Source organism: Bidens hawaiensis, unplaced genomic scaffold (assembly GCF_021521415.1).
Source record: "Bidens hawaiensis isolate Kalapana, Puna unplaced genomic scaffold, B.hawaiensis_p1.1 tig00009022_1, whole genome shotgun sequence".
In the NCBI taxonomy this organism is placed as follows: Eukaryota; Viridiplantae; Streptophyta; class Magnoliopsida; order Asterales; family Asteraceae; genus Bidens; species Bidens hawaiensis.
This window is the reverse complement of record NW_027491658.1, coordinates 591,720-606,613: the sequence shown is the minus strand read 5'-3', so window position 1 is coordinate 606,613 and position 14,894 is coordinate 591,720. Positions and strand designations below refer to the sequence as shown.

The window sequence follows — 14,894 nt, the reverse complement described above, 5'->3', positions numbered from 1 at the left end:
ACGTGTAACATTTCGATTTTTCGCATTTTATTTTAATAAATTGTATTTGCATTCGAATCCATATCCGTATTTATAAACCCGACTAAGCAATTTTAGCATTTCATTTGGTTAATAAATAGTTATATCGTATAGATCGATAAGCGTGAAGTTCGTTAGTTTGTCTTCTAGAGGATCGTTAATAAACCGTAAGGATTGGAATGGTCATTTTTGTTAAGAGTTCATATATTCCATTCAAGTTTTAAACTATTAATAATGGTCTAGGGTCCTTTAGGTAAATTCGCTAATATATATATAAACCTAAACCAAACCCTAGCCCCCATCTCTTTCTCTTATTTTTTGGTGCCGTTTTCCGGCGACCGGAATTGGCTCTGGCGAGTCCCAAAGCACCACCACCGACCTCCGACACCACCACTCTCCTTCTCCGGTAACCCCATCACCTCCGGCACCCTCTCATTCCCTTTCCCTCGTTTTTCCGGCAACAGTTTCGGTGGCTGAAGGCTACAGCGCTGGTTCAGGGCGGTAACTCTCAGCGACGCGGTCGCGTGGATATATTATTTGCTTGATTTCGAGTTCGTATGACCAAGTTATGAGCAAAACAAGAAAGGGTTCGTATTTCGGCTGTTGGGTCAGTTTTCCTGCTGACTGTTTGGTTTTCCGGCAACGGTGAAGGTGTTTTCCAGTGACGAAAACAGATACAGATAATGGAGTTCAATGAGACGGTCGCGTGGATATCTTATTTGCCTAAATCAGAGTTCGTTTGTTATGGTTTCGAGCTATTCGACTATTTCTTTTTGTAAGTATTTTAAAGGTTATAAAACTTATAAAAATTAATATTAAATATAAATAAACTTTTTCGTATTAAAACCGAACACCGTTATAACCTGTTTTCTAGGCTCGACTCGTTAAACTAATTTAATCTATATATATATATATATGTATGTATGTATGTATATATCGTAAATATATAAATAACGAACATAACTTATTTAAACACCTGACACCATCTTTTGGGTAAAGTTGTTTACATAAAAGATGTACATTTTTCACATGATAAATGTAAGCCTTAAATCAATATCTGTTAAGTTGGAGCTTTCGGTGGTCAAATCGATCCCGGCCCGTGAAGGGGCATTTTAGTCAATTTTGGAATAATTCGAATACTCTATCTTCTGGTTAGAACTAGCTTTCGGACCAGAAGACTTTTATGTTCGTCATAATATCTTGAGTGTAGTGGTCAGAACCCGACTCCAGACTCGCAGTTCGGATTCTGAACAGTACCAGCTCGCTTAAATATTGTTTATTTCATAACTCAAGTTCTAGACATCCGTTAGAGCTGTTTCCAGCGGCTACGTTCTCGTTTTTATTTGTATATTATTCCCTCAAAGTTTCAGGTTTATCTATCTTCTGACCAGTCAGCTCGCTTAACCACATCCTTAAATTTCTCGTTAACTTTATTATTTCAAGGTGAGTACTTTCATACCCCTTTTTCCATCTTCCGTTTTGGGGTGACATTTCATACTTATCAAACTAAATGCTTTATTACTTGAACCTTATACCCACAAACATGATTGTATACTTTACTTGAATAAATGCTTGATTTGGTGTTCTATGCTTACATGATTATGTGCTTATGTGTTTATCGCTTTTGGATGGTGGAACTATAAATCCTAGACCATTTGGCAACCCCTCTTGGCAAGGTGTCGTTAACGTAATGCAATTAACGATAACTATTAAATCCTAAACTATTTGGCATCCCCTTATAGTTGAGTGTCGCTAACTTGTTTAGCGATAACTATGTTTACAGCTTTTGGATGGTGGAACTATAAATCCTATACCATTTGGCAACCCTTATGGCAAGGTGTCGTTAACGTAATGCAATTAACGATAACTATAAAATCCTAAACTATTTGGCATCCCCTTATAGTTGGGTGTCGCTAACTTGTTTAGCGATAACTATTTTATCCAAGTTTATAGCTTTTATTTATTGTTTTGTATACAAGTTTTGTGGCTTTTTATTACTATATATTTATATGCTCAAACTTATGAATTGCTCACCAACCTTTTTGTTGACAAACTTTATTTTATGAAATGTTACAGGTTTGATTTTTGTTGACTCGAGGACTTGACGAAAACGTTACCAAGACTATTAGGTTATTAGTAAAACGAACAGTATAATTGCTACTTGTATTCAGTTTGTTTGTGTGAACGGGATGTGTTGTTTATTGATTTGTTGAAATAAAATGAGTTGAATAAATATTGTCACTTTAAATAGTGTCTTGTGTATTTGGGCAATCCGTTGCACCCCGGCATGTTCCGCCGCCTTTGGTCGGGGTGTGACAGTACGTATGGTATGATATGTGATTAACTAGAACTCACTCAGCGTAGCTGACTTTTAGTATGCACACAGGTATATATGTTTATCGAGAGGGCATGATGATGACACATGGCATGGATTGAACGACTGACATATGAAGATAGAAGAAATGATGTTTTAAATATGATGTCTTATGTTATGGTTTTAAAGGAAAGACGAAGTGTTTTGTAACGAATGATTAATGTTTTATATTCCAGAAAAGTTTTAATAAACTCTGATTTTAAGAACTGTGCTTATGAGTAAATTTGACGCTAAAGTAGGGCTACCGGTAACGGGGCCTTACAGATGTTGCGTTCAACATCTTGAAGGAAACCACGACGCGTGGGATAATGAATGCTTTGTCTAATATGTATGAAAAACCTTCAGCAACTAATAAGGTTTTCCTAATTCGTGAACTAGTGAACACGAAAATGAAAGAAGGAAGTTCAGTTACAGTGCACATCAACAAATTAAACTCGATTTTGTCAACACTTGGGTCAGCTAGTATCAAATTCGAGGATGAGGTTCAGACTCTACTAGTGTTAGTGTCCTTGCTTTATAGCTGGTCAAGGACTTTTACAGCGATTACTAGTTCTACCAGTGAGTTCACTTTTGATGGGATTCGGGATCTTATTTTAGGCGAAGACGTCAGCCGAAGAAATTCAGGTAAATCATTAAGTGATTTAATGTATGTTAGCAGAGGAAGGAAAAATAACAGAGGTAGTGGGAGCGGGAACAGGAAAAGGAGTCAATCTAGGACTCGGAAGGATATGGTATGTTGGAACTGCAATGAAGCGGGACACTTTAGGAATCAGTGTCCGAATGATAAGAATGAAAAGAAAGAAGTCAACACTGCAAAAGAGCACTTAGAGGATGAGTTTTTAGTTCTTAGTGTTGAGGATAATGTTGATTCCTAGGTCATGGATTCTGGTGCTTCATTTCATGCTACCCACAGTAATGAAGCATTGCAGAATTTGAAGGAAGTTGATTTTGGTAAGGTTAGACTGGCGAACAATGATGTTCTTGATGTTATGGGCATATGTGACATGAATTTAGTTACTTCAGCCGGTTCATGGACTTTGAAGGATGTCAGAGTGATTCCAAGCTTAAAGAAAAAGTTGATTTCTGTCGGGCAGTTGGATGAACAGGGACATGAGGTTAAATTTGGGAATGGGCAGTGGAAAGTTGCAAAGGGAAATCTTGTCATCGCTCGAGGAAGAAAGACGGGTTAATTGTATATGGTTAGTTTATCGTCTGAGGGAGTGACCGATCTAGTTCAGAAGAAGACCAAAGTCCGGTTCACAGAGTCTAGTGGGCAGAAGAAGGTTTGTTTTGCAGGAGAAAAATCCAGAGCCACGGGTCAGATTCAGGTTGAACGTGCTAGAAGAGGTTCAGAAAAACCAGTCAGAGGTTTTCATGCCAGTGGGAGCACTAGTAGTCAGTCAGTCAGTCAAAGCTTTAGCCATAGTTACCAGACAGTGGGTTAAGAGAACCAATATTTCAGCGGTTATAGTCTCTCTAGAAGATTACCTGCTTAATATGGAGAGTGTTGTTTGTTCTCAAGGTATTCCAGAATTCGGCAGTTCGTGTAAGTGGGAGCCGGTAGGGACAGAGAACGAGTCGGTGGCAGTTGTAGCTATGACTGATGTGTTGGAGCTCGGGGGAGCTTCAACGGCGTTCAGGTTAACTGATGAGAAGGCAGATGCAACTAGGAAGACGAGGAAGATTACAAGAGGTACAAGTGATCACAATGGAAGGCAGTTTGAAGATTATCAAGCCTTCAAGTGAGAGATTGTTGGGTTTATGGAGGCTTAATTAGGCTCGGGTTGGAAGACATCTTTAGTGGCAGATTAATTAAATTGAAGATCGATGACAGCCTGGCCCTTTTATTTAATTAAAGCTCATATTAGTTTTCTTGGTGAACAAGTGGAAAACCCTAACTTGTATCTATATATATTTATTCTTGTACTTGTAATTCTTCATCACGAGTGAGGCAGAAGGCAATAATAAAGTATCATGGTTGCAGCCCGTGGGCGTAGGTCAGCCGACCGAACCACGTAAATCTCGCATGTTCATTTTCGTTTATATTTTTCTCTTGCTGTTTATATTGTGTTTGTGTGTGTGTTACAATACCCGAATAATATTAATAAAAGTAGAAACAGTGAGAAACAAAATCTAGAATAATATTATATTGATATATTTTCGTTTTAATCAGATAAAACGACTTTCAATCTAGTACACTAAAGTTTAAACTGCTATAAAGTTAGCGATTTTATTTTAATACAGTTTTGTAATAAAATACAAGGCTGATGTTGACCTTTGTTATATTTGACTTTTCACTCCATTCCACGTGGTTTTGATAGAATGGGTCACCTACATCTGATAAAACATGACATTAAGTTAAAAGAGTGGTTCTAACTTCCACATTGGGTTGAAACACCTTTTTCCTTCAAGATGCTTCGATTAATATAAAAAATGATAACAAATAAGTATTTTAGTGGTGATCCTTTATAGTCTTTTTAGATAAGTTTTATTAGATAGATACATTAATATTAATTAACAATAATAATTTCATTGTCTTGGCGTGACGATGCGGAGGTGGCAACAACTAAGTATAACAACGATAACGATGAGGTAGTGTCATGGACTCATGGGTGCCTAGGTGGTTGTGGTGGAGAACAACAACGATAGTGGTTGGGACGAATGTAGCAATAATGATAGTGACGATGACTGGCGGTGTTGTTGATGGCGATGATGGAGGAAATGGTGCCAACGAATGGTTAGACCTGTTTAAATTGTCAAGTTTAGGATAACAATTTGTTTTGACCCATTATCTAAGTTTAGTAGAACAAAATACAAGTATGAAAATGTATATTGATTTGTTAGTGGAATCTCTCTTCCATCTCTATTTTCAAACTTTATAGGTTTAGTCTATTTTGCAAATCAATAAGGGGGTGTTTGGTACAGAGAATTGAAGGGTGAGAAATGGAAATGGAAACAATTCTCTTGTTTGTTTACTAAAGAAAGAGGTGAGAAATGGAAATAAACCATTTCCATTTCCCGATTTCTTTTCTCTAAAAAAGGCGGAGAAATGGATTTCTCTACGTTCATTTCTCTCCGTTTTCTTCCTTTTCATTCCTCCCATTTTCCTCCTTCAGCAAGGATTCCCCCAAAGTAAAAACAGAACACCAAAACCCTAACCACTAGCGAGTGTGTGGAGATGGATGCAATCAGGAAGCAGCTGGATGTGTTAATGGGAGCCAATCGTAACGGAGACGTCACGGAAGTCAATCGGAAGTACTACGATCGTGACGTCTGTCGTCTCTTCTTAGCCGGCCTTTGTCCTCACGAACTCTTTCAACTCACTGTAAGCAAAATCCATTCCTCTTATTATACTATATGCATCCCGACACATAATTACCTCGTTTTAGGGTTTTAGCTGTTAATTTTCTACCAAGTATGTTATAAAATTTGGGGAAAATCGTGTTATGTGAGTGAATAGAAAGGAATTGTGTTCGTGTTGAATAGCTTGTTGTGGAATTGAGTTTTTTGAACTTTAGATTGTCGTATTTAGATGTGTTTTTTAGTAAGATTTGTTACAGAGAAACAGGCGGGGGGTGCAAATGGTGGTGAGGCTGAGATTAGCGAGATTAGGATGCCGGAACCGGCCGTTTTACCGGGTTATGGCCGCCGATAGCCGGTCACCCAGAGACGGAAAACACATAGAAGTTTTGGGCTATTATAACCCTTTGCCAGGTAAATTGATTTGTGGTTGTAATATTAAGTCTGTGTTTGATCTATATATATATATATATATATATATGCGACTAATTGTTGGTTGGTTAATATAGGTCAAGATGGTGGTAAAAGAATGGGGCTTAATTTTGAAAGAGTGAAGTAAGTTGTTTGATTCACACTATTAATATTGATTTGAATGTGATTTGAATGATCTGATACTGTTAGCTTTGCTGTTAATAATTTATGTTGTAGTGTTGTTCATGTTCATTGCTTGTTCTGTTTTGCATATGCATAGCTAGGGCTGTAAACGAACCAAACGCTCAGCTAACAGTTCGCGAACTGTTCAGTGAGAAGTTCGTTTAATAAATGAATGAACATGAACAAGAAAATTTGTTTGATTAGTTAAACAAACGAACATGAACAGAGCCCCCGTTTGGTGAATAATATGAAGATGGTCAACAATAGTTGATGGAAAATGAAGAAAGTAATTGCCTTTATGGAGCAATTAAATTAAATAATTCTTACAGTAAGTTGATAATCCAAGTAAGAAACACTTTAGCATAATCCATCAGGTACAGGCTGACTCTAAGGTCAAATTCATAAATTTCCATCTGTGAAGTCACACGTGTTTTTTTAGAAAATTCTTGAAAAATTATTATTAAGATAAACTTGTGTAACGAAAATGCCAAAGGACAGGGAAATCATGGTGTTAAAATTGTTTGAATAAATATGGATTTGATATTTAAAAAGTTATTTTGACGCCTCTTTTATGTGTTACATTTGTTTTCATTTCTATACAGATATTGGCTCTCAGTTGGTGCACAACCATCGGATCCAGTTCAACGTCTTTTGTTTAGAGCTGGGCTGCTACCACCACCACCAATGGTTGCAATGGGTCAGAAAGGAGGGCCTCGTGACACCCGCCCAGTTGACCCGTTGACTGGACGGGTCATGATCCCCGAGCAACCAGCCAAACCTAGTAATGAATCAGTGGATGCTTAAGAAAATAAACTGCCAACTTCCCAACTGTCGTTTTTGATGCATGCTGCTTTCGCTTTTGGGTTGGTTATATGGTTATGTTCAGAACTGTTTGCAAGGTTAGAAGAGAAAATTGAGATGGTCGAGTTGTATACCGATGGTTCAATGGGATAGTTGTGTATGGTTGAAGTATGTTTTGTATGTTAATTGGTTTTAACTATGGTTGATGTTTTTTGCTTAAAAACTATGTTTTGTATGTGAATTGGTTTGATCAATGCATATTTTGGTTGGAATTTATGCATCTTTTTATATGTTTTTTGTTTTTTAATAAATATTTGTTATGAAAAAAATACTTGTGCTAATGATAAAGTTGATATAATTCTCTGTTTATTTCCTATGTACCAAACAAGAGAAATGATTCTCAGCTATATTTCTCTACTGAAATCTCTGTACTACCAAACAGAACAGTCAATTCTCATTCTCCAGACCAATTCCCTTTCTCTGCAATTCCATTTCTCTATTCCATTTCTCTGCAATTCCATTCTCTGTACCAAACACCCCCTAAGAGTTTTCATCTCTATCTCCGAAATTATAGTTTTATAAAATAGTGATTCTCTAATACATAGATACATTATCCACCAATCACCATCTCCTATAAATATGATGAATATATAAGAAATAAAAATAATAATATAATAAATTTTTGCGAGTAAGATAGAGATCGAGATGAAAAATGAGATGCGATAGGCTAAACAAAACATAAAGAAATGTAATATTTGTGCTTTTATTCTGGTCGGAATGAGTTTCGGCCCGACCCAAAACCCATGTAAATTCAAAACCTTTTCTAACATGAAACCTGCTCGCATTCGAAATCCTTTCCATCCCGATAACCATCCTGAACCCAAACCTGTATGAACTGAAACCCATTCCAAACTGAAACCTGAGCCGACCCAAAACCCGTTCCAAGCCAGTCCTGACCCAAACCCATCTTGACCTGCAACCCGTCTTGACACAAAATTGTTTCGACCCGAAACCTGTTGAGACCATAACAAAGCAACTCTAGTATCAATCGACCTGTGTGACTCAACTCGTTTGTCACTCTTACGCTTTGTTCCTGAGTGTTCCCATTAAAAGAATGAAAGGAAAGGAAATGGAGAGAAAAAAGTGGAGTGTTGTGTTTCCGAGTTTCATTAAAGGAAAGAAACAAGAAAATGTGTGTTCCCGACTTTCATTAAAGGAAAGAAAGGGAAGGAAAAGAAAGAAAAAACAAGGTAAAATGGATGAGTTTGGTTTCTTTCCAAATTGGAAAGAATTGAAGGGAAAGGAAAAGAAAGGAGAGGAAAGAAAATGGAAAAGAAAGGAAAGGAAAGGAAATGATTCTTTTCCTTTCTCTCCTTAACTCAACTCGAGAACACAGCGTAAAGGGGAGAAAGGAAAAGAAATGAATGGAAAGTAAAAAGTTGATGTGTTCCTTAGTTTTTTTAGAAGAGAAAGGAAAAGAAAGATAAAAATAATGTGTTCCCAAGTTTAATTAATGGAAAGAAAGGAAAAGAAAGAGGGAGAAATAAAGAAGAAAAGTGGGTGGAAAACGTTCTTTTCAAAATGGAAAGAATTAAGAAGAAAGGAAAAGAAAAAGAGAAATGAGATGAAATGGAAAAGAAAGAAAAGGAAAACTTTCTTTTCCTTTCCTTTCTCTCGTTAAATAAACTCGGGAACACAACGTGTAGTGGATGTGAGGAGAAGAATTCCAATTCCAATAATAATTATCCAATCTTAGTACCAACTACTGTTTTTTTTAAATCCATTCCAATTCAAATTCCAATTCATTTAAAAAAATATGTGAACCAAAGTTCCAAACGCCAAATAAAAATATATATTAATATAAAATGACACCACTATATATTTTCGTTAATTGTACATCCGATATCCAAATTGTATGGGTCAAGTTATTCTATAAAGGGTAACAAAAATGAGAAGTGTGAGAAGCCATAAATAATTGACACGTGTCAAGTGGGGACCAAAAGAAAAAAAAGGGTATAGAGGTAATTGTACACATTTTCTCTCTCCACATGCAAGACACATGTTAATACCCTCATCATTTTAGAACGTTTATAACTTTTTCATATGAAATTTTTTTTTAAAAATTCATCATAATAACAAACGTTTTCTTTTTATTTTTAATGAGTATGATTTTTGTTATATACAATTTAAAACAAAAATCACGTCATTGTGTCTTTTCGCACACCATTGTGTCTTTTATCGTCATTGTGTCTTTTCGCACACCATTGTGTCTTTTCGCTTATCATTGTGTCTTTTTTCGTCATTGTGTCTATTCGCTAATCATTGTGTCTTTTTTCGTCATTGTGTCTTTTCGCACACCATAGTGTCTTTTCGCTTATCTTTGTGTCTTTTCTCGTCATTGTGTCTTTTCGCACACCATTGTGTCTTTTCGCTTATCATTGTGTCTTTTTTCGTCATTGTGTTTTTTCGTCATTGTGTCTTTCAACTCATCATTATGTTTTTTTAAATACCAATAACACCGTTCTGTAATAATAATATGTAAAAATAATGATAAAATAAAAACAAATTATCTAATACATAAAACACAATGATTAATACATGTTACACAATAACTTGAAATGTAAAACACAATGTGAATACGTATAACACAATGACCTAAAACGTAAGACACAATGGTGAATACGTATAACACAATGACCTAAAACGTAAAACACAATGGTGAATATATATAACACAATGACTTGAAACGTAAAACACAATGGAAACAACATATTACACAATGACTTGAACGCAATACTATTTTTCTCAAATTAAATGAATTTGTCATATGTCAATCCGAATAAAAGACAATGAACGTATTACACAATGACTAAAAGTTAATGACGAACAGAACGACACAATGACGTAATCTTTGTTTTAATTTTTGTCTTTGTTATGAGTACCAACTGAAAAATATAATAATCAAAATCTATAATCCTACTAAATTATTAAAACAATTGAGATTGGATCCACATGGCCCTTCTCTATTGGTCTATTCTCTTTGTTTCCAAATATATCATATACTTCTCTAATTTTCTTAACAATTAAATAAATCAAAAATAAATTCAATTACCAATAATTAATGTAACAAATTAAGTTTAAGAATAACAATATAATTACAATTCCAATATTCCAATATTACAATAACCGGTTTTCTTATGAGTCGTGTAATATTCAATTCCTTTTAACCTAATCACCCAAATCCCTCTTTCACTCCGCTATTATTTTACATCGATCCGATAATGATTTCATAGATCCTGCAATTGTAATCAACCTTGGATTTTGCCTAAATTAGTTTGGTCTACGGTAAATTAAAACTCCATTATTTGAAGACAATGATTGATTTGATTAGATCCGGCAATTAATTTCAGTAGATCCATAACGATGTACCTGCTCAGCATCTGGAAGTATACTGTTACTCATGTCTTCACATCTATGATCGTTTTCCCCGTCAATCGACTTTTTTTCGGGTCACTAAACCATCAGGTTTGTATGGTTAATTGATTTATTATTTTAGATTACTAATTTAGGTTAGCATGTATAATGTTTAATTGTTAATTGATATGTTTCATATCGATTGCTCTGTTTAATTCCTATGTTTAATTGATTCCAAATTTCAATTACAGTTTATGTTAATTTTTTTTTATTTGTATTTTAGATTAGTAACTTAGGTTAGTATGTTTAAATATATGTTTAATGTTTTCGAGTAATGTTTTATACTATATGTTTAATGTTTAATGTATAATGTATGTTTAATCTTTAATTTAATGTTTAATGTTTAATTGAAATTGATATTGCATCTATAGGATTGAATATAAAAGTTCCTAAACACTGATTACAATTTAAATTTTGAATTGATCATACTTTGGTTTATTTTTAGATGTGTTGTAAGTTGATTTGTATCGATTCATATCATTATTACAACCTAACAACTTATTACGGATTTAAATTTAAATTGAAAGTCAACTTAATGTGTCTACTTTTATAAACATCAATTATAATTTAATTGATATGGGTTATTATTGTTTGGTTACAGAAAAATCCCTAATTGCATTCTCTAAATTTACTATATTTATTACTACCAATATAAGTAAACATTAATTATAATTTAATTGATATGAGTGAGAGTTATTATTGTTTGGTTATTCAAAACTCCCTAATTGTATTCCCTAAATTTACTATATTTAGACATTTCCTTTTTATGGAATGAATCAAACTTTCAAACACAATCTATTTATCTATATATATACTATAATTCGAATACACAAATTCTCACAATTCTCACTTCCTTACTCAAAATTCTTATGTCTCAAACTTATACCCTAAGCTCTATGAATATGTCTACATATATGTATATGTGTGTGCATATCTACTGTAAAATATTTATTGTTTCAATTTTAATAAACATTATGCTCTTTGTTCTTCCCATAAATACATTTTATCTAGGATATATGTTTTGTTTTCCGTGGTTGAGAATTTGAGGTATTTTATGGTTAGCCATTAATGATTCGATCCTAAGTATATATTTTATGGTTTTCACTGATGCATATTCCGGTTCTCGAGAGTCCACTGATCTATTTTAGAGAGTAATGTAATGGCTTGCTATGGTGAGTGACAAGCTAATATTTTATTGTAATATTATTTTGACTTTGTGTGTTGGTGTATATACTTATATAATGTTATTTTGGTTGTTGCAGTTGCACATGGAGCTTCTCTTTTTGGCTCTTCAAAATTGAATTTGTAATTTTTTTGTATTTTGTTTGTTTATAATGAATGATATATTTTTAATTTATATATGAAGCTTATATATTTTTTCTTTACGCATGGACGAATCAATCAATGGATTTATTTCTCTTCGATTGAGCTTGATGAAAACATCAGGGTTGGGGTATGCTACCTACATCAAACATGTTAGTTATTCTTTTATTTCATTTTTAAAACACACACACACACATGTATATGAGAAATACATATTTTAAAACACACACACATGTATGCTACCTACATATTTTAATATTTTATCTTTGTTTTTAAGTATGAGAATACATAGTTGTTGTGATGAGAGGTCTTGATGCTCTAAACACACATCTTGCCACATATACTTTCTTAGTTGGTGATGGTGTGTGATTGGTTGAAATCATCATGGCATGTAACTTGATTTAGGCTTTAAAATGTAGCGAAAGAGCTTTACATCTGAGTATCCTTAGGTATTTCTTAACCAAAGAAACTTCTTGATTTACTACCTCAAAGTAAGATGGTCTTGGATTCTTGTAAAAGGTTGTACTCAAGTCCAACTTCTGTGAAGTTGCAATTAAAGGTATTTTTCGTTTTTTTTTAGTTTTTTACATTTCGTTTAAATATGAAACCCTTGTCTTTTGCAAACCATTTCTATATGAATGGGTCTGTCAAGTTATGTTTGTTTCATTTATGGGTGTCATTATGAGTAATTTTCCATTGGATTAACAGTATGATATAGCACCAACATTAAATTAAAATTTTGAATTTGTATGTTTGAAATCAATAGACGTTACTTGAATCCATAACTAAAATTTTATACACTTAATGAATTATCTTATAACTTTGGAAACAAGTAAACATAAGTTATAAAATCATTTCAATATTCTTTCCTAATGGTTATGTGTTTACTGATATGAGAATTTGAATGTTTGTTAAGAAATTTGACTTGTGTTAAAAGAGTTATTTTTTTTTTTCAAGATTTTAAACTATGAAATTAGATTTTTTTTTCCTGTAGCTTTTGGTTTTATTAAAGTGAGAGTAGAATTACAAAGTTTATGATTTATATTTAGGAACTGTAACAATTACAATAATGTATTCCCTAAATTAATAAAATCGAGTTGTTCAGCTCAATTGTAAATTAGTCTTCGTGTTAAAAGCCTACACTTTTTTACACGATTTGAGATGGAATGGTATCGATCTGCATCACGCAAAGATGTTCAGTTGATGATATGTTTGTTTTTGACAATTTAGTGATATGCATTTTTCTATCGAAATGCTTTTAGATCTTGTGTGTTCATAGCTAATTGTTATTTTGATTGTTGCATTTAGGTGTAGAAGGATGTCACACAAGAAAAAGAATGGTTTACTTGGATTTCTTTCTAGGAAATGTGTTGCTCCTAAGGGTGAAAAAGGCACATTATTGTTTTCATTTATTTATTGAGATTTGGTACTTTTATTTTATTTTTGTCAAGTTTTTGATGACTACTTCACTCAAAGTGTTGGTGTATTAAGGGCAAATTCCTAAATAAACATATTAGAGCAAATAGGATCAATTTGTTGCCATTCTGATATTTAAGTTGTATTTGATGGATTATTCAAATAATGTTTTACCAGAATTTATATTGGCAAGGTTGTGAATTTTCATCTATCCAACACATGTAGTTGTCTGTAAATATGAAACTATTTTTTTTCTTTATATGAAAATTAGTTTTAACGGTAATTAGTATGAACAATCCGAGAGTAAACCGGTAACACGGCTGGTTATTTTATATATAGTTATAGTTGTGTATCGAACTTTTTATTGACTCGGTTTTGAGATAATTTGGTTAAATTTTTACTATTTTTAAAAATAATTAGATGTAGGTTGTTATTTCTTGAAAAATATTCGCTTAATATAAAACAAGCTGAAGACTTTTTTTAGTCAAAGTTGACTTTTTGATCATTTGTGATTTTCAGAGGGTCAACACCGACTTCTGGTGAGCTCTGAATCTCATAATCAGTGTGGGTTAAGTATGGGGTTTATATGATTACAAGTTTATTTGCTAAGCCTCAAGTTCAAATCAATGAAGCCATTTCATTTATGAAAGTTAAAGTGTTAAGCATCATGGGTTGTGAGGTTGTAGCTACAATTTAAATTCTTTTTCAATTGCAATGGGGTTAAGCATGCAATGTGGAAGCTACAGACAGTTTGTAGTTACAACCTAAAAGCTCAAAATTACTTAAATCATGCTTAGAGTATATTGGTCTTTTGGTATTATGATAAAAAAAAATTAGCTATCATGAGAATTGAGAAGCAGATGATTGTTATTATATGTAGGCTGATGGTGAATTCTTACAAGCTGGTATTATCTTAGGAAAGCTTGGTATTTTGGAACTTTGGTCAATTTTAACCACCTCTTGGTCAATTGTGATATTAGGAAAGGTTTGACTTTCCTGGTCAAATCTGACCATCGAGTCAAAGTTTGGCGGATCAATTGCATGTTTGGTTTCTGTACACATTGCAATGGTAATGAATATTTTAGTTATCAACTAAATATGATAGTTATAATCTTTATCTATATTTTACTTTATAAAGCATATGTATGTGTTTCACGCACGCAAAGTGTGGGTTTCCCCAATATATTTATCAAACCTAAACAACTGTCTCATAATCTATAAAAAAAACCGAGAGTTTTAAGAGGATAAAAAATGCAAACGCATTTGGGTAGGCCTGTTATCAAAGTAAAAGTAATTTTAGGTACTAATATTGGTTATCACACTTACTTCTGTTTAGTTCAAGAGAAGACAGTTTTTCGTTACAGTTTGTTTTTCTATGACCATTAACAGAAGTCAATGTTAGTCTCAAAATGCTTATTTTAGATAAACAATGTAAAGTTAAAAAAATAAACAACAAATATGGTTTATAGAGAAATATTTAGTAGTTTACGTTTTAAAGTTTAATATTCCGTTTCTAAATATTGTACTGTGTAATGTCATTCTCTGTAAGTTTAAGTCTTTCAATATTATGTTTTCCTTGGGATATGACTTACAG

At 33.4% G+C, this 14,894-nt stretch overlaps 1 protein-coding gene across 1 annotated transcript; it reads left to right on the top strand.

Annotated features, from left to right (window-relative positions):
- Positions 1-5,973: 5,973 nt before the first annotated feature.
- On the top strand, positions 5,974-7,186 carry LOC143530763 (small ribosomal subunit protein bS16m/bS16c-like). The gene is made up of 3 exons (XM_077026210.1): positions 5,974-6,106; positions 6,202-6,247; positions 6,889-7,186. The coding sequence occupies exons 1-3, from the start codon at positions 5,974-5,976 to the stop codon at positions 7,088-7,090; spliced, it is 381 nt and encodes a 126-aa protein (XP_076882325.1). The 3' UTR covers positions 7,091-7,186.
- Positions 7,187-14,894: the final 7,708 nt, after the last annotated feature.

Excerpts from the sequence above, each read along its gene's own strand:
- LOC143530763 (XM_077026210.1), top strand. The coding sequence starts at position 5,974 with ATGGTGGTGAGGCTGAGATTAGCGAGATTAGGATGCCGGAACCGGCCG. Across the intron at positions 6,107-6,201 it reads CTATTATAACCCTTTGCCAG|GTCAAGATGGTGGTAAAAGA; the intron begins GTAAATTGATTT and ends TGGTTAATATAG. Across the intron at positions 6,248-6,888 it reads CTTAATTTTGAAAGAGTGAA|ATATTGGCTCTCAGTTGGTG; the intron begins GTAAGTTGTTTG and ends ATTTCTATACAG.